The 22754-nt window shown below is 44.9% G+C and overlaps 1 protein-coding gene across 5 annotated transcripts in view; it reads left to right on the plus strand.

Annotated features, from left to right (window-relative positions):
- Window positions 1–2475: 2475 nt before the first annotated feature.
- The window catches only part of CHCHD6 (coiled-coil-helix-coiled-coil-helix domain containing 6), a 181336-nt gene continuing 161057 nt past the window's right edge, over window positions 2476–22754 (plus strand). For all 5 annotated transcript variants that reach the window (XM_030568435.1, XM_030568431.1, XM_030568433.1 and 2 more), the window contains exons 1-4: window positions 2476–2667; window positions 5113–5254; window positions 6868–6937; window positions 8996–9140. In XM_030568435.1, the coding sequence (XP_030424295.1) occupies window positions 2578–2667; window positions 5113–5254; window positions 6868–6937; window positions 8996–9140 (447 nt within the window). In that variant the 5' untranslated portion in view covers window positions 2476–2577. The remainder of the gene's footprint in view (window positions 2668–5112; window positions 5255–6867; window positions 6938–8995; window positions 9141–22754) is intronic.

A 22754-nucleotide genomic window follows, 5' to 3' on the forward strand; every position in this document is an offset into this window, starting at 1 on the left:
GACTGATCATAACAAGAACAACACCAGCAGCAGACTGAAACATTTTTCTCCAACAAAGCCTTCTGGTACCAGCAAGAAACTTTTGAAATCAACATTTTCCCTCTGAAAGACTTTGAATGTGAATGAAATATGAAGGATATTGAATATAATATAATGAATAACCATTTAACTTTGAATTCCAAGAATTTTAATGTTTCTATTTTGCATGTCTTTTTTTTTTTTTTTTAAACAAATGTTTGGAAGGATTGTCCTAGTGTGGTCATTATGGGAAAAGCATCCCTTTTACACAAGAACCTGAATCCACAATTAACAGTTTCATGTTTAAATAGGAAAACACAGGTTCTAGTATCACCTTAGCATCTTGGAGCCTAGTACCCATCTATCACAACATAACACAATGGTGATTTGTTGGTTTATATATTTAATCTCATTAGTGGTGCAATAATTAAATAGGCATATCTTGCCAACAGCATATCACATTTTATTTGTGCTAACAGTGATAATTAACTGTATTCACTGAGCAAAATGCACTAAATTAAATAAATTAAGAGATTCCAAGTTCCACCATTGTAGCACCAAGCCTTTCTCTTGGAGCAAATCCAAATTGCCTTCTGTAAAACCTTTAATATGTCTCCAACACATAAAACTAATCCTCGTCTTGCAAAATTTTTATTTTAGTAATCTTGTAGAAAGCCTTGTGTATTTAGATCCTAAGATCTCTAGAATGACCTATACACTCAGGATCACTGGATAGACCTAATAATGGCAGATTTTCTTCTGTTTGCTGCTATGTAGTAAGATTGAATCTTGCCTGCTGTTTTTGTATGCCAGATGCAAATTTTTGAAAAAATAAAATTCTTTTGGCAGGATGCAAGGCAGCCATTTTCCAGGCTTTTTGTAATTAAATTCATCTTTTGGGGTAATGATGTACCTGTATTTGGATGATCACAGTCTTTGTCTTTCGTGTGTCCATTTGTCTGGCCCCTAATGTACATTAGGCCCTCTTTTATTTCTCAATTTTTATGAGAAAATTCAAAAGATTTGGATCAAGCTGTCAAATAATTCACCATATGTTTTGGGCAATGAGAGATTTGCCACTGTTTTCCATGAACTGATAAAGCAGTATTAATAAATTGTATTACCTAATTAGCTTAAAATTACTTTGGATTTCAATAAATATTCCATGCATAGCTATGCCCCTTATAAGACTCCACATACCTGCTTCAGTACACATTCTCTGAGGCAGTGGCTTTCAACCTTCCCACATTACTGTACCTCTGTCAATAATCTGATTTGTCTTGCGTAACCTCGTTTCACCTCACCTAAAAACTATGTGCTTACAAAATCAGATATAAAAATACAAGTGTCACATTGGCTAATGCAAGGTAAATAAGCATGACACCTTTCTTTCCTATTTAAGTCTAAGCATTCTAGTCTCTGTGTTAAAATAACTCCACCTTTACTGCTCAAGTCTATGGGCATTCAGCCTGTCTCTATTATTGGCTATGAATAGTCATATTCACCTGTCTCATTTCAGCCTTCTTTTTTAAAGCATATGGCTGCTTCCCCTTTCCCTAGTAGAATTGATGGCAATTCTCTTCTGTTGTCATGTCTCTTAATATGTCCTGCAGCCATAAATCAATGAAAGAGAGGCAGGGGGTGGAGGATTGACTCTAAGGGAAGAAAGGTAGCTAACTGTACACAAAGTTGTCAAATGCTCTTTCACCCCACCAGCACCATTAAAAGTTCTTTTTAAAAAATCAGGTTTTGCTGTGTTTATTAGTGCTGTCTTACAGCCCCAGGCGCTGCAGTCATGAGATTATATGAGAATCTCTGCTTTAATTTAAAGGAAGTTTATAAGACCTCGTGGTTGTGGAGAAAATCCATGAAGATGCAAAGCAGATGAACATAAACACTCAGAATTCAGAAGATAAACAATAGCCCAACAGGTATTTATTTAAAAAAAACCATTATTTTGAAGGCCTGCCTAGCTCATGATGTGGAAAGCTTGTAGGGTCCCCAGAGAGCATGTGTGAAGAATTGGGACAGGTAGTGGTGGGGTAATAGGAGTCTATATAAGGAAAAGACCGAAAATCTGGACTGTCCCTATAAAATTGGGACATCTGGTCACCCTAAAAGCTTGGGGATTGGCAGTACTGCTATACAGAAGAGCTATGTTCTTCCCAGAGGGTTGGGAGTGGGCTCCCTGAAGCCCTGTGGGAGGCTAGGACCCTAGGCTCAGCCTATCATGCCCAGTGGCTAATTCAGGCCTGAGTTGGGCTCGCAGAGAGTAGGCCGCCCCCTCTCATGCTCACTTCTCTCCTTGGTCTCCTCGTTCTGTCCTAGCCCGACAGACCCTTTGGAGGAACCTCGACGGCGACCAGACTACAATTCCCAGCCTGCCCCGCGGGCCACTGTCAGCAACGTGCCTCTCCATTGGCTGCTCCCGTGCCAGCCGCCAATGAGGCGCGGGTTTGTTGGTCGGTGAACTAGGGAGAGTTTGTGTAGGTGAGGAGGTTGTGTGCCTCAGCTTGCGTGAGGGACAGGGTGGGCTAACCCCCATCCAGCCCCGCCGGCATGGGGAGCAGCGAGAGCAGCCACGGGAACAGGAAGGTCTCGTTCGGCCTGGATGAGCAGGAGCGAGTGCGGGTGCTGCAGGGCATCAGGGTGAGAACGGGCTGGGCTGGGCTGGGGGGAGAGGTGCTGAGGGGCTGGGAGAAGAGGGTGACACCCACCCATAGTATTGTTGCCTGATAGTGAGTTAAAGGCACCTCCCCTCTCCCCTGGCGCCTTTCCCCAGAGCTGTTTAATCCATCCTACACTCTGACTCCTTGTGGGCTCGAGGAGATTTTACGTTAAGGGCAGGAGGTGGCTGCTCTGACTGGCTCAGAGAGCGTCCAAGGGAAGGACCATCACCCTAAATTAATATCACCTGAGTACTACAGCGACTGGTGCAATGTAGACACGTAGGGAGATAGGAGTTGTTGTGAGTGAAGGTCTGATGCCTCTCCAGGAAGGGAGTTGGAGTTCGGGAAGGAGGCCCCATCTGCATCATGATAGGACACCCAAGAGATAGAATTGGTGGTGTCACTAGGGTGCATTTTTCTCGGTTTCTTTCTTATCTCTGGCCTGGTCTACACTGGGGGGTGGGGGTGATCAATCTAAGATATGCAATTTCAGCTATGAGAATACTGTTGCTGAAGTCAATGTATCTTAGATTGACTTAGAATCCCGTACTTCGCATCCTCGCGATGTGAGATCGACGGCTGCCGCTCCCCCATCGACTTTGCTTCCGCCTCTCGCTGAGCGGGAGTTCAGCAGTCGACGGGAGAGCAATCGGGGATTGATTTATCGCATCTACACTACACGTGATAAATTGATCCTTGATAGATCGATCGATCGCTCTCTGGTGGGTAGTGTAGACATACCCCCTGTCTCTTTATTTATCTTATTTATACTGTTCTCTGTATTTTTCACTCCATGCAGCTGATGAAGTGGGTTTTAGCCCACGAAAGCTTATGCCCAAATCAATTCGTTAGTCTCTAAGGTGCCACAAGGACTCCTTGTTGTTATTTCCCCTCTGTTACTCTAAATTTTTGCACATTTGCCCTATTTCTTTTATGCCATGTGTGTCCCGTTTGGCTGCTTATTTGCTTAGCCCCATGTGAAAGGGCCTTCTGAATGAGACTGGATAAGATTGGAAGCTGCAGAAAAGAAGTGAACAATCACAAGGATCTGTTTCACATTCCTCTTGTAGATCTTTGATATAAAGAAGAATCTAATCCTAATCAATTTTCTCTTTGCTACTTCTTAACTGGGCCTGTTTAGCATTCAGCTGCATGTACCAGCTACACAGCAAAGTGAATTGCTTTGTTAATTTTATGTTGCTGCTCAGACGAATGGTGGTGGAATTAGAGAAACTTGTTGATTTATGGTTATTGGTCCATTCCTTGATCTCTAGGAATTCAGACTAAATGCAGGGAGTCCCAATATTTGTCATTATAAGAGCTCACGCTAAATGAACAGAGGCCTCCCTGGCTCGTTCATTTGAATTCAAAGCTGAATCCAGTCACAAGCTTTTATGAAATGAAATAGGCTTCCTCGTTTTTGGAACTCGAAGAGGATTATTATTTTTTTTTTAATAAAAACCTCAGACACTTTTTAGCTAGTGTTGACAGTTCATTTTCTTTCAAGGAAGTACACTCATTTTTCTAGTTATTAATTTTGTCCTTGTCTTCACTAAAACGTCATCGTTATTATGTAGATTATTTTACAGTGCATGTTGGAGCTGTGTACCTTGGGATCTGTTAACAGGGTGCTGTGTGTGTTTCGTTTATAGTGCAAGCAGAAGGGAATAGAATTGAAGACCTAAGACCAACCTGACAAAATCACAATATGTAGTCAAGATGTTAAAATGCTGCTTATCTTGGGCAGTAGTGGCGTAGCTAAAATTGATGGTCTAGTTTATGCTTTGAAATGTGTCATTGGGAGTCTGGCCTGGGCATGGAAATTGAGCACCCCTTAATTTTGTCCATTAGGGAAGAGTGACCAGTATAAAATTATTGATTGGTGTATCAGAAGAACAGTTTAGCCCTGTCTATGCCATCAAAGGCAAGGGCAGAAAGGCACTCTGAATTGAATTCCCAGGAGACTTTTGGGTGCATTTTCTACCTTTCCCTGGTTCTGCACCCAAGTATGGAAATAGGCAATACAACTGGAATTGGACACGATTGTCGCCTCCATTTAGCTATTGCTTTGTGGAAAACTCCGCCTAGTCTTATAAAAGTAGGAACTGAAGATCTACTAAGTAATAATCCTTCCCCGCCTCCTCCTGGGTACGTACAGGATTGTTACCTATAGTTTGTTCTCCAGTTTGTTATCCAATCTAGCCTTAAGACTCAATTACTTGAACTCCATCACTTCCTGATGTAATATATTTGCTGAATGTGAATTCAACAACAGAGAACTTGATCTCAGATAATGTTTTAAAAAAGCATAACTAGCAGTATTTTGAAGCAGTATTAAAAATAATTACCTGTTGAAAACTCCTCTTAATACAAAATAAAAATCAAGAATTGACTAACTTAACCTCTTCCCAACAAATTGCTGTAGCTCTCTGAAGATGTAGTGAACCGAATGAAGGAAACTTCTCAACTTAAAGGGGACCAGAGACCATCTTCCTTTCCTCCTCCTTCATCCCGTGACACGGCATCATCACCACAAGCTGCAGAAGGGAAGCCCAAGTTTACTTCAGGTATTGTCAATCTGCGCTATGTCTGCAATCTAAAGTATTGACACTGTTGGTCACTGAGGTGTGGTCAGTGCCTTTATAACACACTTGTACCTTGTCAGGATGTGCTTGTTATGATGAGTGGCATTTACAACTTTGTGGGTATCAGTGTGGTTACACAGATTGGACATTCATATTGTTGCAAGAAAGTCTTTTTGGGTGAGGTAGAAAATGTTGTATGCAGGGCGGGCTCCAGGCCCCAGCACGCCAAGCGTGTGCTTGGGGCCGCATGCTGCGGGAGACGCTCTGCCGGTTGCTGGGAGGGCGGCAGGCGGCTCCGGTGGACCTCCCGCAGGCGTCCCTGCGGAGGGTCCGCTGGTCCCGCGGCTCCGGTGGACCAGCGGACCCTCCGCAGGGACGCCTGTGGGAGATCCACTGGAGCTGCAGAACCGGCGAGTGGCAGAGCGCCCCCTGCTGCGTGCCGCCGTGCTTGGGGCGGTGAAATGTCTAGAGCCGGCCTCGGTTGTATGGTAATTAGAACGGTTGGGAATTCTGGGTTCTGTTTCTGGCTCTGTCAATGAATCTGTATGATTCTAAACAAGTCATCTAACTTTTCAGTGCCTCTCTGTTTTCCCCATGTGTAGAATAGTAGTAATACCTATTTCATCAAATACTTGTGTGACTTCATTAATGTGTGGTAAGGGTCTTTTGAGATCTTTGGATTACAGGTATGGTAGCAGTAGAGTATTACTTACAACCATGCTTCTAAAAGGGCATTAGTCATATCAGCTCCTTTCAGTGGACAGGGAATCTACTGAATGTATGTCATGTTGTTCTGCAGGTTCAGAAGAGAAAAATTTCATGAGCTGATATTAGCTATTACCAGAAAGAGAAGAGGAGAAATTGGCAAAACTCAGCTATTTAGCTGCATGCTTAATGACTTGTTTTCTCATTCAAATCAGCTGACTCGTGTTTTACTCCATGGTGCTCAAATACATATTGTTGGTACATTTGTTATTGATCCCATAAAAGCCTTAAACAGAAACGTTCTGGGATCCAGAGTGCTGCAGAGGGCTGGTGGACCATTCCTTTGCTGACAGAGACCAGCATTCATTTGTGGCCGAAATCTTGTTTTAAAACTGGGTTTAGTGGTGCCTCATCCTTGTCCCTGTCTGTGAATGTCCCAAACCACTTTATAATTTGGTCTCTACTTAGGAGAGACCAGTGCTGGAGTAACAAAGGATGCAGCAGGTCTGGAGAAGAGATGCTTTTGCAGAACTGGGGAAAAGGGGTGTAAAATAGGATTAAAGAAACATGGGTGCTTGAGGAGGCTCAGGGTTGAAGTGCATCAGTATCCTCAGATGGAGGAAGCTTGCATAATGCTCACTGTCATTATGCCTTATTCAAGGCAGTATTCTCAGCCTCTCACTTACATCAACGCTAAATTCAGCCATAAAACTTTTGAAAAATTATTCCTTTTTTCCCCTTGACTTTTCTTATTGTACTGAGCGTTCCCTTTGTAGAGTGTTGCTCATTTGTTGAGAATTTTTCTCTTCCCTCTGATAATGTTTGTTCTCATGATTTGGTAGCCAGTGTTTTCTTCCATAGTCATCACTTGCTTCTGTTCCTCTGTTCAGGAATCCATCCACCAACTGCCAGTAGCTCTGGTCGGAAGCCCTCTGAGGCAGAGGAGGACCTATACAAGAGGTAGGGGGACATTCTTCCTGTCAGGAGACAGCCACCTGTGCTGCCTGGGCCACATACATGCCCTGTGTAATGCTGCATTCTAGAATTCAGTGCTGTGAAGATTGTATGTGTTGTTGCATAGTATGTCTTCAATGAGATCTTAATGTAGGCAAAGGCCACTGGGCATATTTGTTGAGAGAGCATGTGACTCCTAGGGTTGGAGACAGGTAAGGGGGCTGGGAACCAATGGGAAGGAGTTTACGGAAACATAGCATTCTTCGCTCCTCCTGTCTTTCTCCACTACCCATAGAAAATCATATGAGACATATGTCCACTGGAGCCTAAAGTTGGGTCTGCCTGCTCTTGCGTCCTGAGGAAAGTGAAAACCCCTAAGACTCTTGTTGAGTCATTGAAGAAACTTCTGCCCAGACCTCAAATCTGTTGATCAGTTTAACTCTATATGTGACTGAGAATCTCTGTAGTTATATCTGAAATAATGTATGTGTAGACATCTTCAGCTTCTTCTCCTGTGCCTGCTCCACTAGACCTGGTGGCTGCCAGCCTTTTCCACTGCACTCTGGGTTTTTCCTGTATGAGGCATTTTGGCTTGCCAAGGTGTCAGTGCATGTAGAAGTACAATGAGAATGAGGTGAATTGAGTGAAATGCGGTCCTTGCTGTGTCTCACCCTCAGGGTCTCTGCTGCTTGTTCCAAGGGTTCAGGACAGTAGGAGGTCCAGCTTCCCCATCAATGGAGGGTTGTCTGTTATAAAACTGTTGCCATATGTTTTTCTAGCTTCTTTAACTGCCTTTTCCTGTTCTTCCATTGCTGTGTTACGTTCTCCTTACTATGCCCATGCTTTCTCTGCATATTGCACAAGTCCAGCTTTGGGGACTATGAAAATGAGTCCTCTTCAGTGCTATTGTTGATTATTCAGGCTTGTAAAAGTGGTGCATTGAACCCTCTGTCCATAATTGTGTGTCTGACACACCTAGTAGACTCTCTGGGAAGTTGCTTCTGTTCTGTTCTTTAAAGAGATGGTGAAATCAGAATTGCTGGTAGTCTTCAGTCCTGGCTTACTCAGGAGTTTCTGGACACAGATGCTTTAGTGAATGCTGTGGAGAAAGAAAGGGAGTGGCATAGAGATCTGCTGGTCTCTCTCGTGTACTGATGAGCCTGTCCCTCTGTGCATGTGAAACTCCCAGGGTCTGAATGGCGGTTAGCTGGGCTATGAATACACTGGGGGAAAAAAAAAATACTGGGAGCTCTGAGTCTCAGAGCCGGGGTCAATTGGGTTGAGTGGCAGGGCTAAAAATGTCAGTGTAGACACTTAGGTTGCAGATCCTGTGAAGGGAGTTGGTCTCAGAGCCTGGGCTCCAGCCCAAGCCTGTACATTTACCCTGCAATTTTTAACCCTGCAGCTTAATCCCAAGTAGGCTGACTCTGGCCGGCCGTGGCCATTTTGCAGTCTTTTACTGCAGTGCAAACGGATCTCTAGGTGCACTATATTTGCTCCATGGTGGTCCTTTAGGTTCAGATGCTTAGACTATGGACATGTCTCAAGGTTGCTTCCCTGACATCAATCATCGTACTTACTCAGCAGAGGGCTCCTTCTGCCTCACAGGGCCAGCAAAGCAAACAGGTAAGGTAGGGTTGGTAGTAAAAGTCAGCTGGGCAGACAAACTTCTTTTTGTGTGATCTGTATCTTATTTTTTTAAAAGCATCTTTATAGATAGATTATGAAATCCTTTATTCTCACTGTTTTTGAGGTGACTGTCAAGTATTTAAGAGCCAAACCTAACTGAACTGTAGGTTTATGTGCGTTGTCCCTCCCTGTTTTTTTTTTTTTTTTTTTTTTTTTTTAAATTGTTTCGTACTGAACTTTCAGGTCACTTTTTTAAAGTTCATGGTGCTCCAGAATTCCCAGAGAAGCCTGGGAGTTGTGAGCAGGCTTTGTCCCAAGTAAATCACACCTCTGCCTGTTCTGTTCGTGGCCAAGGGTAGGGTAGCTTATCCAATGAACCAGTTGCCAGAAGTCTGCTGAGCACCTTCTCTCTGCCTTTCTTTGGCACTGATGCAGGTATGAGCGAGAGCAGGCACTGGTCCAAGAGGAACTGCTCCGGCTGGCCAAGAGGGAACGGGAGGCAGCCAGCGAGTCTTTCAGTACAACCCTCCAACGGGAAAAGAACAGCACCAATGAAGAGAGGCAGAAAGCAGTTCAGCTGGTAGGTACAAAGCAACATATTTCCAGGGCCTTTGAGGGATCAGTTAAATGCCATTTATTTGTGTGATGAGTTCAGCAACTGCTGCTTAGTCCCAAGTCCACGGTAGTGATCACCTCATAACTCTTCACCTGCTTTTTGGCTTATGCTGTAGTTGGCAAGTCTGTCATGTCACTAACCCTATGCTGAGCTGGTATAGCATCTGAGTACATGAAGGGGGGAGCATCATTTGTGGGAGAGTGGAAATGGCTGACGAGAGCCTGCTGCATATGTAGGGTTGGGAGACTAGCATTGTGACAGCCTGGGCTGGATGGAGCTCTGCTAAGATTCTTCATGTGTGAAATGAGTATTTTGATGTAGAGACAGACTTGACCTGTCTCAGCTTTGCTGTATCTGGACTGTTGAGTAAAGTTACACAAACACCTGAATAGTCAGGAGTAGAGTGTCTTACAGGAACTGGCAGCTTGTTCTGAACTGTAGTGGCATGAGCTGTCCCATTATAACAATGTGTGGATGATGCTTGCTACAGTGAAACTGGTCCTGGGTATCAGTAGATAGCAAGGTGGATATTTAGACTAATTCACCGAGAGTCGCACTGCTTTTTAAAAGGACAATGTCTAGATGAGAGAGGGAACAGGGCTGGGAGTTGACTTCTAAGTTCTGTTCCTGTTTTTCCCTTCCTCTTTTTCCCATTCTCCCTCCCAGACTGATCTGCTGTGTGGCTTTGGTTAAATCACAAATCCCTCCTGTGCCTCCATATTTCTATCTGTAAATAGATGTTGATGATATTTACCTTCTGGGGTAGGGTAGTGAGGTGTAACTTGGTTCTGAAGTATCAGAGGGGTAGCCTAGTTAGTCTGGATCTGTAAAAGCAGCAAAGAATCCTGTGACACCTAATAGACCAACAGACTTTTGGAGCATGAGCTTTCGTGGGTGAATACCCACTTCATCAGATGCATGACCTGCATTCTGAAGCACTCTGGAACAGCTGAGTATCATAATTTATTATTGAGCCAACATGCTACCCTGCTGCCTTTTGATATTGATCTCCCTGATGTGGTTCATAAGTGACCCCTGTGAGGCAAGTGATTTCCTTTATAAGAAACAGCAAAGACTAAGGATGGGAGATCTCTCTGGCAGAAGGGTTAAATACAAAAAAGGAGTTGATATCTAAGGCAGGTAAGAGCTGTGCATCTGGGTGAGACATTGCAGCTGGTAAGTAGCACTTTCTATGTGCCCACCAGGAGGATGATAGTTTCTTTTATAAATGTAATTAACACACCTTTGTAGAAAGTGGCAGAGAATTAATTTCTAAATCTGAGGAGATGACACTGCTCAGTGAGAGAGACAAGAGCTGTCGGGGAAGAATGTGACTGAGGTGTGTCAGCATTATCACTGATATGTGCTCTTATGGTTGGAACAAACTAGGACCTGACTCTTAGGATATGTCTACGCTACAACTAAACACCTGCAGCTCCTCCATTGCCAATTTGGGCTCGGACAACGGGGCACTTTAATGGTGGTGTAGACGGTTGGGCTCGAGCCTCGGCTCTGGGACCTTCCACCTTCCCAGGGCCTGGGCTCCAGCCTGAGCCTGAACATCTATACCCCAGTAAAACAGCCCCATAGCTTGAGCCCTATAAGCTTGACTCAGCTGACCCGAGCCTGGCATGGATGTTTAATTGCAGCGTAGACCTACTATCTATGTACAAATGCTGTGATCACATCAGAATGTAACACTTAATCCTCCGGAGTATGAAGCATGGAGTTGCTGGGTACGTGACAGTTTGTAAACACAAAGCGGGTTCAAATCGGATTTTTCTTGAGTAACCCATGGAAAGTAAATAGTGAATATGCAGCCTATGCCCAGAATGTGGTGGTAGAGAAACTGGTTTATTGCTGTGTAATCTCCTCCATCGGTCACTGACATGAAACAAATCCGAGAGCCTTAGAAATCAATGAGAAATTTTGGGTTGTCCACTTTGTTCTAACAAGAGTCAGGCAATGGTGCTGGCTACTGATTCCTGGATTTCTTCTTCAACAGGAAATTTAATGTGTCAACTCTTTAAACTATGGGGACTCTTCCATGATTTATTTCCTCTCAATTCCAGGCACCTTTTGAATATAAGGTTCCCCACTCTGGCCTCTCAAACTGTCTGACCTCTGTTTGTTAGGGGTGAATATCTTTCCACATCACCCGAAAACTTCCCAGTTAGTGTTTGAAGGTCCAAGACCCTGTCCTTGAACTGTGGCTCTCATCTGTCAGTATCCTTGTTTGTGAGGATTCCTCTGTTTTCCAGTTCCTTGGCCCCTTAGTCTGAAACGGTGACTGAGTGTTGGCTCTTGTCCTCAAGCCTGGAGCATGAGGGGAGTGATGGATTTGGGCCATCCTTTGACCTCACTGCCCTATCTCTTGCCCCTAACTTCAAAGGATAAACAGCAGTGTGTGTGTGGTTTATAGGTATTGATTGTATTATACAGCTGGTCAGGATTGCACTGTCATGCACATGGAAGCCAGGGGGAGTAAATTTTCAGGTGTTCTGTGCTGTCTGAGACGTCTGTTGTTTTATTTGGGGCAACTGAGTTGTCTGCCTTCAGCAATTCAAAATTTATTAGGACTTGAAGATCATGCCACGTATCGTTGGAAAGCTCATTTCTTCTAGATTTGCAGTAAGCACTTGGTACTGAAATAATTTGGCTTTTAATACCCTTCTCTTGATTAGGTACCTCTACTGTGTAGCCATGTTCTCTCTTCACCGTGCCACTTGTAGGCCGTAAACTTGAATACAGCAGCTATATTTTTAAATAATTTATTTTTGATTGTGCTGAAAGGCACTTGATGTTTAATCTGTGTTCTTTACAGTTTTATCCACTGACGTTTATTATTAGTAGCATTTGTGTAAGGTGATGGTTCAGTCTTACTGGATTGTATGCTTTCCTGTGATTGGAAAGTAGAGTACACACTAACCCATCAGTAATGGACCCTGTTGCAGGCTTATGCATGTAATTAAGTCATTACTTACAGGAGGGCCTCAGTTTAGAACAGGCAGAGAAGATATGTGGTTTAGTGGTTGGAGCAGGACCCTGGGAGTAAGGTCTCCCTGGTTTCTATTCTAAACTCTGGCAAGACCTCTCTTATTTTGAACTTGGACAAGTTACTTATCCTTTTTGGTGCCTGTTTCTCTAGTTGTAAAACTTCTTACATAGGAAGCGCTTCATGGCAGGAACTTCACAGCACTACTAACTTTACCCTTTAAGGAGCCATAGGTGTTGTACCGTTGTGTGGAACCAGGTGGGATGGAAACAGTCTGTAGGCATGAACTCTTAAGTCCTCTCTGCATGTAGTGGATTCTTCCTGTATCTTTGTACAGAACCTAGCACAACAGGGCTCTGATCTGATCAGGTCCCATAGGTACTTCATAATGCACCGGACCCTCGCTAGAACGTGGGATTTGGGATTCATGCCAAGTACTGCATTATAGCGGGGACCGTGTTGAAATGAAATTACTGTATACAGTAAATGTCACATCCATAAAGTATAGAAAACCTTAGAAAATAGACTCCTACTTGAAGGAAACAAACGAGAAAAAAATGTTGCTTTATTAGACATTTAAAGTAGACATTTTAATAAACTAGTCTAGTTTTTCTTGAAGTCAATGAGTTGCTTTTGCTTCTTGCTGCTGTGCTGCTTCTGCTTAGCAAACTGCAAAAGACTACATAGCTGGATAATTTTTATAGGCTCAACGTCTTGCATCTCAAAGCAGACTCTAAGCCAGCTATGGTCGCAGTTGATGTTGGAACGACATTCACTTCATCTTCCTCGGCGAAGGACAGTTCTTCAGCTTCTGGAATGTTGTTTGGTCATACTGCCTGAAGAATTTGGTCATTTGTTAAACTTTCAGCAATGGGACAAAGTTCTTCTGCTTCATCATCATCTCTTATCCAGGACTCGATATTTTGTTGCAGAACAGTTACCCCGAGCCCATACAGTTGCTGGCACAGCTCCTGCATCCACTCCATGTTTGTTCTTCCAACTTTCTCCTCTGTAAATCTCTCAAAGTCAAATTCCTTGTCAGACTGTGATCTGCTTTCTTCATTTTTTTCCAGGAGCAGGTGACCAAATGACTCTCTCAGTCCCACCATTCAACAGCAGTTTATCGTTTCAGCCCGTTAATAAATTCCAGGAATCACTGCCAATGTAAAATAAGTCTTCTATAGTCAACTTCTTCAGAAAATCGATGAGACAACTCGTTTTCTATCATTTGTTGTACCAAGTTCCGTTGATAGTGCCGCTTAAAAATAGCAATAACACCTTGATTAAATGGTTGGATTTTGGAAGTCGTGTTTTTAGGTAAGTATTCAACCCCTATTTTACAGTCACGGGTTCCGAGCCTTTTGGCCAGAGGCTGTGCTGGACAGTTGTCTAGCAAAAGAACGGCTTTTTCTTCTAAGCGTTTTGCCTGCAAATGCTTTCACACAGAAGGGACAAATCCGATGAAGAACCATTGTTCAAAAATCTCTTGTCATCAGGAATTTTTTGAGTTCTTGTACAAAAATGGCAGGCAATTCACATTTATGTGATGAAAGCACCGAGGCGTGCGAGACTTTCCAATGCACAATAGTTTTAATTTATGCTTGCCTGTTGCATTCATACAAAACAATAAAGTAAGGTGATCTTTTGCCTGTTTATATCCTCCTTTCTTACGTTCATCTGTTCTGACAGCCAGGGTTTTATCGGGCAACATTTTATAATAAATTCCTTTTTGTTTGCATTCTAAACCTGTTGCTCCGAGTAACCCTCTGCCTGTAAAATTTCCCTCAGCTTCTCAGGGTATGATTGTGTGGCATCAGCATCAGCAGAGCGTTTTTCTCCTGACACTGCAATCTGAGAGATTCTGTGTCTCTTCTGAAAGCACCATAGCCAAACCGAACTCGCCTTAAAGTTGCTGAATTTGCCATTAAGTTCCGGTTGAATTTTTCCGCTTGCATGGCTACAAGCGGACCAGAGATCAAAATGCCTTTCTACTGTTCTTGCACGAACCACGTGTATACTGCAGAAACAAGATCTGCATCGTTTGCTAAGTGGGCTCATTTTCTTTGAAGGCCAGGCTCTTCATCCAGGTTATGAATGTAAGTTCCGAGCTTGTCAACATTCTTTAGCCATCCATGAAAGGTGGACTTGTTAATGCCAATATCACAGCTAATCTTTGCCTGGATTTTGCCATTTCTAAGTCATTCGATAGCATGCAGTTTTTCCTGTACCAAGTAAGCCTTCCTTTTGCCCGATGTTTTTGACATCTTTCTAAAGATAAATACCTGTAAATTTTTATTACATTACATTTGTATGGCCTTCTAGGCCTACAGCAATCATCTTAGGGCTTGTCTACACTACTGCATGGGGTCCAGCTAAGATACACAACTTCAGCTACAGTATGTGAATAGGTGATGCTCTCCCGTTGACTGCGCTTGCGCTCCTCGTTTGATGGAGTACTAGAGTCAACAGGAGAGCACTCAGTGGTTGATTTATCATGTCTATACGGAAAAAAATTGTACTGTACACTACTTAAATTTGGGATCCATGGCCGCGACCGCGTTATATCCAAATTCGCGTTATATAGACGCGCATTCTAGCAAGAGTCCAGTGTATCAATATTAACATCCAGTACAATGAAAAGTATATGTGCAGAACTTCACAGAGGGGCTCTGATTCTTAGTGAGTGTTTGTAAAGTGCTTTGATTCTCACACAAAAGGTGCTATCAAATGGCTGAGAACAGATGTAGCTGTTTTATGAACCCTTTTTATTTTAGCGTGCGAAGCCAGGATTGCAGCTTCCTGACCAGCTTCTCCCTTACTCTGTCTCTTGGTTTTGCCCTGCATAGTCTCACTTCTCCCCAAACCAGATACCTTTTCTTTCTTCTTTGTCTCTAATTAATCACAATCTTTTTCTCCCCTCCTGGTTCTTGTATTTTTGCCAAAACAACAACTTTGCAAGTGAGGCTGCCCACACACATCTCCTTAATCTGCTGGGGCCATTCAGCATCCATCTGTCAGCCACTCAGTCAGAAGCAGTGACTTTTCAGGCCTGCTGGCTTTAACCAAAATGTTTGAAACAAATCAATGTAGGATAGGGAGGGGGAGAAGCAGGTGGGAAATAAACGCGATTAAGCGAAGACATCTCATTACTGCTCTAGAAAGGGAGGATTATAACCTATTTTATAGGAGGATCTGATTCAGGGACCGTGTGTGCCAGTGTTATCAGGATAGAGGGAGAGCAAATAGAATAAATGAAATTAATACTTTGAAAAGAAGCATTACCAGGATTTGAGAACTGAACTAATATGATTTGTGCAAAGCCCTGAAGTTGTTATCTCCCTGTTTAATCCCCCAAGAATAATGGTTGTCAGATTTATTGATCCAAAGTCTCTCTTCCCATGGCCCCTCCCCTCCTTTTAGAGAAAAGGTTGAATTCAGAATGGATGAGGGTAGACTCAAACCTCACATAACTAGCTTTTTTCCCCATGTGAGCAGAAGACATTGGGTTGCTGTGTGGAAACAGGCTAGGATGGAAGCAGACCTCCTCGTCTGCTGGGATGAATTCCTCCTGCTGTGTGTAGAATGGTGGCTTCTCATGCAGTGTGTTCTTGGCCGTGCTGTGCCAGCTGGGCAGAAAATCTCTCTGCTATCCACTGATTCCTGCTCACTGGCACTCGAGATGAGCCTACACTGGAATTTTGGACTTGGGGGAAATTGTCGCCAAATATTGTGGTTTGTGCCCTCTCTAGTGCTCAGGTAGATGGTGGCTGTAAGTAATCATGGGCAGTCCAATTCTGTGGGTCACACTTCATGCACAGAAATAAGCTAGTTGCTCTTCAGTTTTTTCCTGTTACTTTTCTTGGGATTGGAATGAGGTAAGCATGAGTGTTGGTCTTGGATTTTGGAGCTGACCTTATGATTTGCAGAACTCCAAGCTCTTGAACCTTGTCTACACTGGTAGATCTCTGAAAACTTCCCACTGTTGTAATAGCAGTGGGAATGCTAGCATAAACTGGCCATTGGCATTTTAACCAGTGTTTTGTTTTTCTAACCTAGCTCAGAGCAGACCAAGGTGACGCATGAACTGGCCATTGGCATTTTAAACAGTAAGTTTAACCCCCAGTGCTAATACAGTGGAAGGACGGTTTGAGAAATTTGTCAGTGTAGGTAAGGCTTCTGCATGGAAAGGTGGGAGATGATCAGGTGAAGAATTGTCTTTCCCCTTTGGTCCCACAGGTGGAGGGGAAAGATTGTCATTTTGTGGGCTTCCAGGCAATTGTTTATGTTGAAAACTAATCTTGGTTGCTGTATTGCTGGCTTGTATAGCTGTATTTACCTTAGTGAATTTCCCTGTTGCTGACTGCTGGTATCAGAAATAGATATAGCTGAGCTGGTGCTGAACATGATCTGGTTCTGTTCACACTTGCAAGTAAGCCGTGTTTAGTTACGGAGCAGCTGCACCCTTGCTGGCTCCTGTTGTCATCAACAGGTAAACTTCTTAGTGTAACGAAGCCTTTTGAAGCACACAGTCTCTTACCACTATGTCAAGTTTGGGTGACGGATTCAAATCCAGTTCTTAGAATCTTTTTCAGCATAGCTTTACCAGTCCTGCTTTCTCTGCTGTGCGGGCCTTGCAGTCATGGTGCAGCATGTTGGCTGTGCCCTTTCCATTTCTGTGGCCAGACATCTGTAGAGCCCTGTGCGAGTACAGAAGTGTAGATCTGCATCTGATCCATGATCTGCAAAAAATATCTGTGAATATCCACATCCATGGATGTAGATATCCACAGACACCCACGGATTTGAAGGGCCTACTTACTGTGGCTGGGCTGAGGCTCCGAGGCACCTCCCTACAGGAGCCCGGTTGGGAAGAGGTGTGTGGGCAGCTGTGGGAGCCTGGGGCAGGTGGGGACCTGGCTGGGGGCTTCTCTTAGCTCCTCCTCTCCCCCCCCCCCCCCCGCACCGTGGAGGGTCCACCACGGCTCCCCAGCTGGGCTCTACACTGGCCTGGCCGGGGAGGAAGGGGGATGATCTGTGGAGCTGACCCGGGGACTGCTTGGGCTCCCCGTTTAGGATAGGTGGACGGTCCACCTCGGCTCCCCACACTTGCCCGCCCGCAGGGGTGAAAGTAACTTAAAGGACTTATTGGTTCACCGGAGTCCTGAGCAGGAGCGTGGCCTCAGCGGGAAGGGGCATGACCTCAACTGGAAGAGGCAGGGCCTTTCAAGATTTAAAGGCTTGGGGGTTCCAGCTGTGGCTGGGAGTCCCAGGGCCTTTAAATCACCCCAGAGCTACCAGCTGCAGAGGCGCCTGGGAGCCACGGAGCTCAAGGGCAAATTAAAGGGCCTGGGACTCTGGCTGCCGTGGAACTCCTGGCCCTTTAAATCACCATGGGAGCCTGGCTGCTGGAGCTCCATCGGGGATTTAAAAGGCCCGGGGCTCCCTGCAACGGCGGGAGCACTGGGCCCTTTAAATCCCCGCCCGAGCCTGGCTGCCGGAGCTCTGGTGGCGCTTTAAAAGGCCTGGGGCTGCCCGCAGCGGCTAGAGCCCTGGGCCGTTTAAATCACCGCCATGGAAGCCGATTCAGTCCGGCACGCCGTACCAGACCATACTGGCTTACTTTCACCTCTGCCCTTCCAGCTTTTACTGTGGCCAGGCTGCAGCTCTGATTTGCCCCCCTCTCCTCCGGGCCTGGGCCGGAGAGCTGTGCTGGCAGCTGTGGGGAGCATGGGTCCCTCCGCCATCCCTAGGCAGAGTGCCTGAGGGGCAGGGGCAGGGACGCGGGCTGGGGGCTGCTCGGGTCCCTTGCCCAGGGCATGTGGAGGGACTCAAGCTCCCCACAGCACAGCTCTCTTCCGCTGGGCTGCGGACAGTGCTGGGGAGACAGCTCGGAGCTGAAGCCCAGCCACAGTAAGAGCTGGGCGGGCCGCTGTGGGGACCTGCGTTGTGGACCCTCCACCTGCCCTGGTGAGGGGGCCTGAGCAGCCCCTGGCCCGTGTCCCTGCTTCCCAGACCTACCTGCCCTGGGCAGGTGAAGGGTCTGCGTCTTGGTTCCTCGCAGCTGCCCGTCTGGCTCTTATCATAAGAGCCCTGCACAGATACAAAATTTGTATCCACATCCGCATTGCTGTCCGCAAAAGTAGTCCACAGATATAAAGTGGATACTTGTGAATTTGCAGTGCTCTAGAAATCTGACTGTGTGAAGCATGGGTTTTTGCTTTTGCATTTGTCATCAATGAATGCTGGATCAGTATCTTTCACAGCACCATTGTAAAGCATGAATTTTGTTTCTACAGGTTGGTTGTTTTTAAAAAAAAAAACAAAAACCAAAAACATTTAACAGCAGTTTCTTTGTGGGTGGAATGGCAAGATAAATTTTTTTTTATTTAAATCAGTAAGCAGAAAATTTTGACTTAAATAACTTTCGTCTTGTTTTGCATTATACTGCTTTTTTATTTTCCTAAAGAAAGGTTGATTGGTTGGTATGAGAATTACTTTTTGGTAATCAGGAGGATACAGTGTACTTGTATAGCTTTATTTAAGCAATTAAGTAGCTTAACATACATTATTCAGATTCTTTAATTTTTTACTTTCAGCGTTTTCTAATAAAAATGACACATTTCTTATTTACTAGATTTTAAGTATGTTATTTAGCTAGCAAAAAGGATACCTTACACTTACTTTTTTATATCGGCACACTTATAAAAATGTTACATTTAAAACTGATTTATTAAACAAACTACTTAGTAAATTAAACTAATTCTAGTTCAGGCTCCCTGCTTAGGGTAGGTTCTCAGACTAGGGGTTGGGACCCCACAGGGGATCACGAGGTTATTACGTGGGGGGGTTGCCAAACCCTGCTTTGCATCCAGCATTTATAATGGTGTTAAATATATTAAAAAGTGTTTTTAATTTATAAGGGGAGGTCACACTCAGATGTTTGCTATTTGAAAGGGATCACCAGTAGAAAAGTTTGAGAAACACTACAGTGTTCTAGTTGCTATGTCCTTCAAGATTTTAGAACTACTAGATCTCATCAGGTCATACCTTATTTTTATTCATAAATTGGAGGAGGAGAATGAGCTATTCTGCTTTTTTTAACTCTCCATCATTCTTAACTTTCAATGAACTAGACATTGAATTGAATACTTGGATAAATTGAAATTAAGAAAATATTCTCTGCACCTGTGAAATAGTCTGCTCTGGTTCTAGGTACTTAGTGGCTTCTGCCAGTTCAGTGGTCTGACTTTATTTAAAAATTTGGCAGTAAACATGTACTGCTTGAATATTGCTATTTAATTTAACTGACTTTAACAGATTATAAGTAGTTTAGGCATTAACATACATTTTCATAACTTAAAATTTAATTTTAAATAGGTTAATTTTAAAAAAGAAATGTAATTAAATTTTAAAAAATATAATTTAAAAAAAAATCTGATTTTTATCTGTCCTGAAGTGGAACCAAGCAACAGACAATCCTGCAGCATGGTTTCTTCTTTACTACAGCCCAGTTCAGCTTCATGCTGGTAGTTCTGATTAGCTGCTAACTTTGTTAGGCAAATGTCTGACTGTGACTCTTGCTTTGGTGTCAGTGCTTCCAATGAGCCGATCTTGTTTCACTTGGTGACAGTAGCAGATCCAGAGAGTCTGTTAGCCTTAAGCACTGTAAGAATGAGAGAGGTAAAGAGAAGTACAGCCTGCTGCAACTCTTCAGCAACCAACTAGGGTTGCAGCTGCCCGTCCGCAGGCCTAGAGCATCTGGCTGCCAGTGACATGTTCCTCCATATTGTGCTGGTTTGGAAACTTTAATATTGGGCAGTTCCTTCACACTGACAACTGTAATTTGGAAGAATATCGCTTCATTGCATCATTCAAAAGACCAGTTACCATTCTGGCTATGCAGAAATTCCACTATTCGCACTGCATAGGTATTTTTTAGTAAAACAAGGTTGCCTGATGTGAAGTCCATTATATTAATTTAGTCAACATTATCTGTCTAGTTGGCATATTGTTTTGTGTGATATTTTTGTTTGCTTTAGACCTGGAAAGAGCTACACTCAAAACTTGTCGACTTACAGCCACTGCAGTAATTTATTGCAGTGCTTCATGTCCATGCTAGCCTCCTTCGGTTGGTGATGCGCATTCTCAGCAGGACCGCTTCCACTGACCTAAGAGGAGCAGTGTGGGGAGCTGAGAGTCCGGGCTCTCAGCTTCCCTCAATGCTGCCCCCACCTGTTCTCCATTCCCTGCTCCCCACTGGGAGCCTGGTGGCTCTCCCTGCTCTCGGCTCAGTGCTTCCTACTGGGAGCGAGGCAGCTGCCTGGACTCCCCACTGTCCCAGCTCCTGGCCTTTCTGCTGGGAGCGGGGCAGCCAGGCTTCTGGGCAGCAGCCCAGCCTTTCTTGTCAATTTTAGGGCTCCTTGCTGGAGTTGTGAAATTGACAAGAATGACAGCCAGCATCCCATATATATAACAGTGTCTACATGGACACTGCGTTACCCTAACTACACTGACATAAGCCCCACGCCTCTTGTGGAGGTGGAGTAGTTATGTTGGTGTAGTAGGGCACTTACATCGGCGGGATGAGCAAGGCTGTAGTGTGTGCACTGACATAGGTAGGTCGATATAAGCTACCTAACTGTGTAGTGTGGACCAGGGCTTAGACAGTATGCCTGCTGGAATTGGCTCCCCCGTAATGTAGGATATGGAAACATCCTCCTATTGTGTGCAAATGGGAGTTGTAATACTGTGCCTTCAGCATTCTTAAATGTGCCTCTTTGTCTCTGCTGAGGGGTCTGGACTGGTTTATGTAGCTCCAGTTCTTTTCCTGTATCTAGTGCAAGAAATTGACGGGGGGAATTAAATCACCAGGCAGTGCAGCTTCATAACTTGCTCTCTCTGTCTCCCCGCAATTTAGTGCAATCTGGGCTGGATAATACAGCTCCAGAATTTCCCTCTCTTTCTTTTCGATGAGCTGAATTCTATGTGGTTAGATTTGTGCTCTGTCTGTTCTGCATGGACATTAAAGACTCCAGGGCACTTCTCTGAATTTGACCTGGAGTCCTTTGCCAAAACTCCTCTCCCTCGCCTCCCTTATCCTGGGGAGACAGCAAAGGCATTATCTGGCAGAGGATAAGAGGCTGCCTATGTGCTGTTTATTTTCACAGCTACCAATAGTGTAGTGTAGCGGTTCTCAAACTGGGGGTCAGGACCCTCAAGTGGGTCACGACTCCACCCTAATGGGCTGATATTAGACGTGTGGGGACCCAGGGCTGACGCCCAAGCCCCACTGCCCAAGGGCTTCAGCCCCAGGCGGTGGGGTTCAGGCTTTGGCTTCAGGCCTGGGCAGTGGGGCTCAGGTTACAGGCCTGAAGGGCTGTATTCCTTGGGCTTCTGCTTTGGGCCACCACTGGGAGTGATGGGGCTTAAGTGAGCTCAGGCTTCAGTTCCACACCTTGGGGTCATGTAGTAATTTTTGTTCTTAGAAAGGGATCACGATGCAATGAAGTTTGAGAACCACTGGTGTAGTGGGTTCTGGACCCATTTGTAAACATTGATGGCCTGTCACAATCCAGAGGTACCTCTGTGATGCCCCCAGACTTGTTCTTTCCCCACTTCCCTCATAGGGGTCCGTTGGTGGTATGGAGGGCCCGGAGCTATGATTTCATATACTCTCTCCAGTTGTGAACAACTGGGCAGAGGAGCAGCGAGCTGAGACAATTCTGAAAAACACACAGCCCTTCCCTCCCCCCACCCATGGCTTATGGAGGCAGAGAGTTAGGAGTGGGGGGGATTTGGGCACCTAGAGGTGAAGTGTGGAGATTGAGGGACCAGGGGTGTAGTGAGGAAGGAGTTGGTGTTCTGGGTGGACTGGGGAAGGATATGGGAACAGAAGGGCCTGGGGGAGGGATGGTAGGCTGATAGCTCTACAGAGAAAACACAGCCCCAGAACATGGCCCATGAGGGACTGAGGTTAAAGAGGTGTGGAATTTGGGGACCTAGGTAAAGTAGGGGGGGTTAGAGGAAGGATTTGAGGAGCAGAAGAAGCTGTGGGTAATGTGAGGGAAGATCTGGGGATCAAGATGGGGTGGTATGACGGGGGAATGTTCCTGGACTGTAGGGGAGGGGTACCTTGTTGTGGCCTGGGCTGCAGGGCAAGATAGGGAGTGTGGAAGACCGAGTGTTGCCCTGCTGCGGTGAAGGGGTTACATCGGCAGCCAGCATTGATTTGGAAAAAGTGACACCAGCCACTTGCTCCTGATTCCTTTCCTGCTGAGCTAGCTGGGCTTTGCTCCCTGCTCTGGGCATGGTGACTTCCAGGGTCACAGTGCCACTTAGTTTGGTCAGGGCAAAATTTCCGTGATAGTGTTGCAACCTGGCACATAGGGCTACTGCATCATTCACTCAAATTTGGCTCAGCCGGCCTCCATCTTTATGAAGGAAGGGATGGCTGGGTCAAACCTGAGCACTGCTGTGGCCTTGTGCACCAGGTCATAATGCTTGAATTGAGGAGCTGAGCCCAGCCAGCCCTTGCAATCCTTTGACACATTCTGGCGACCCACTTTGGGGCTTTGACTCTAAGG

This window comes from Gopherus evgoodei, chromosome 7, assembly GCF_007399415.2.
Source record: "Gopherus evgoodei ecotype Sinaloan lineage chromosome 7, rGopEvg1_v1.p, whole genome shotgun sequence".
NCBI lineage: Eukaryota > Metazoa > Chordata > Testudines > Testudinidae > Gopherus > Gopherus evgoodei.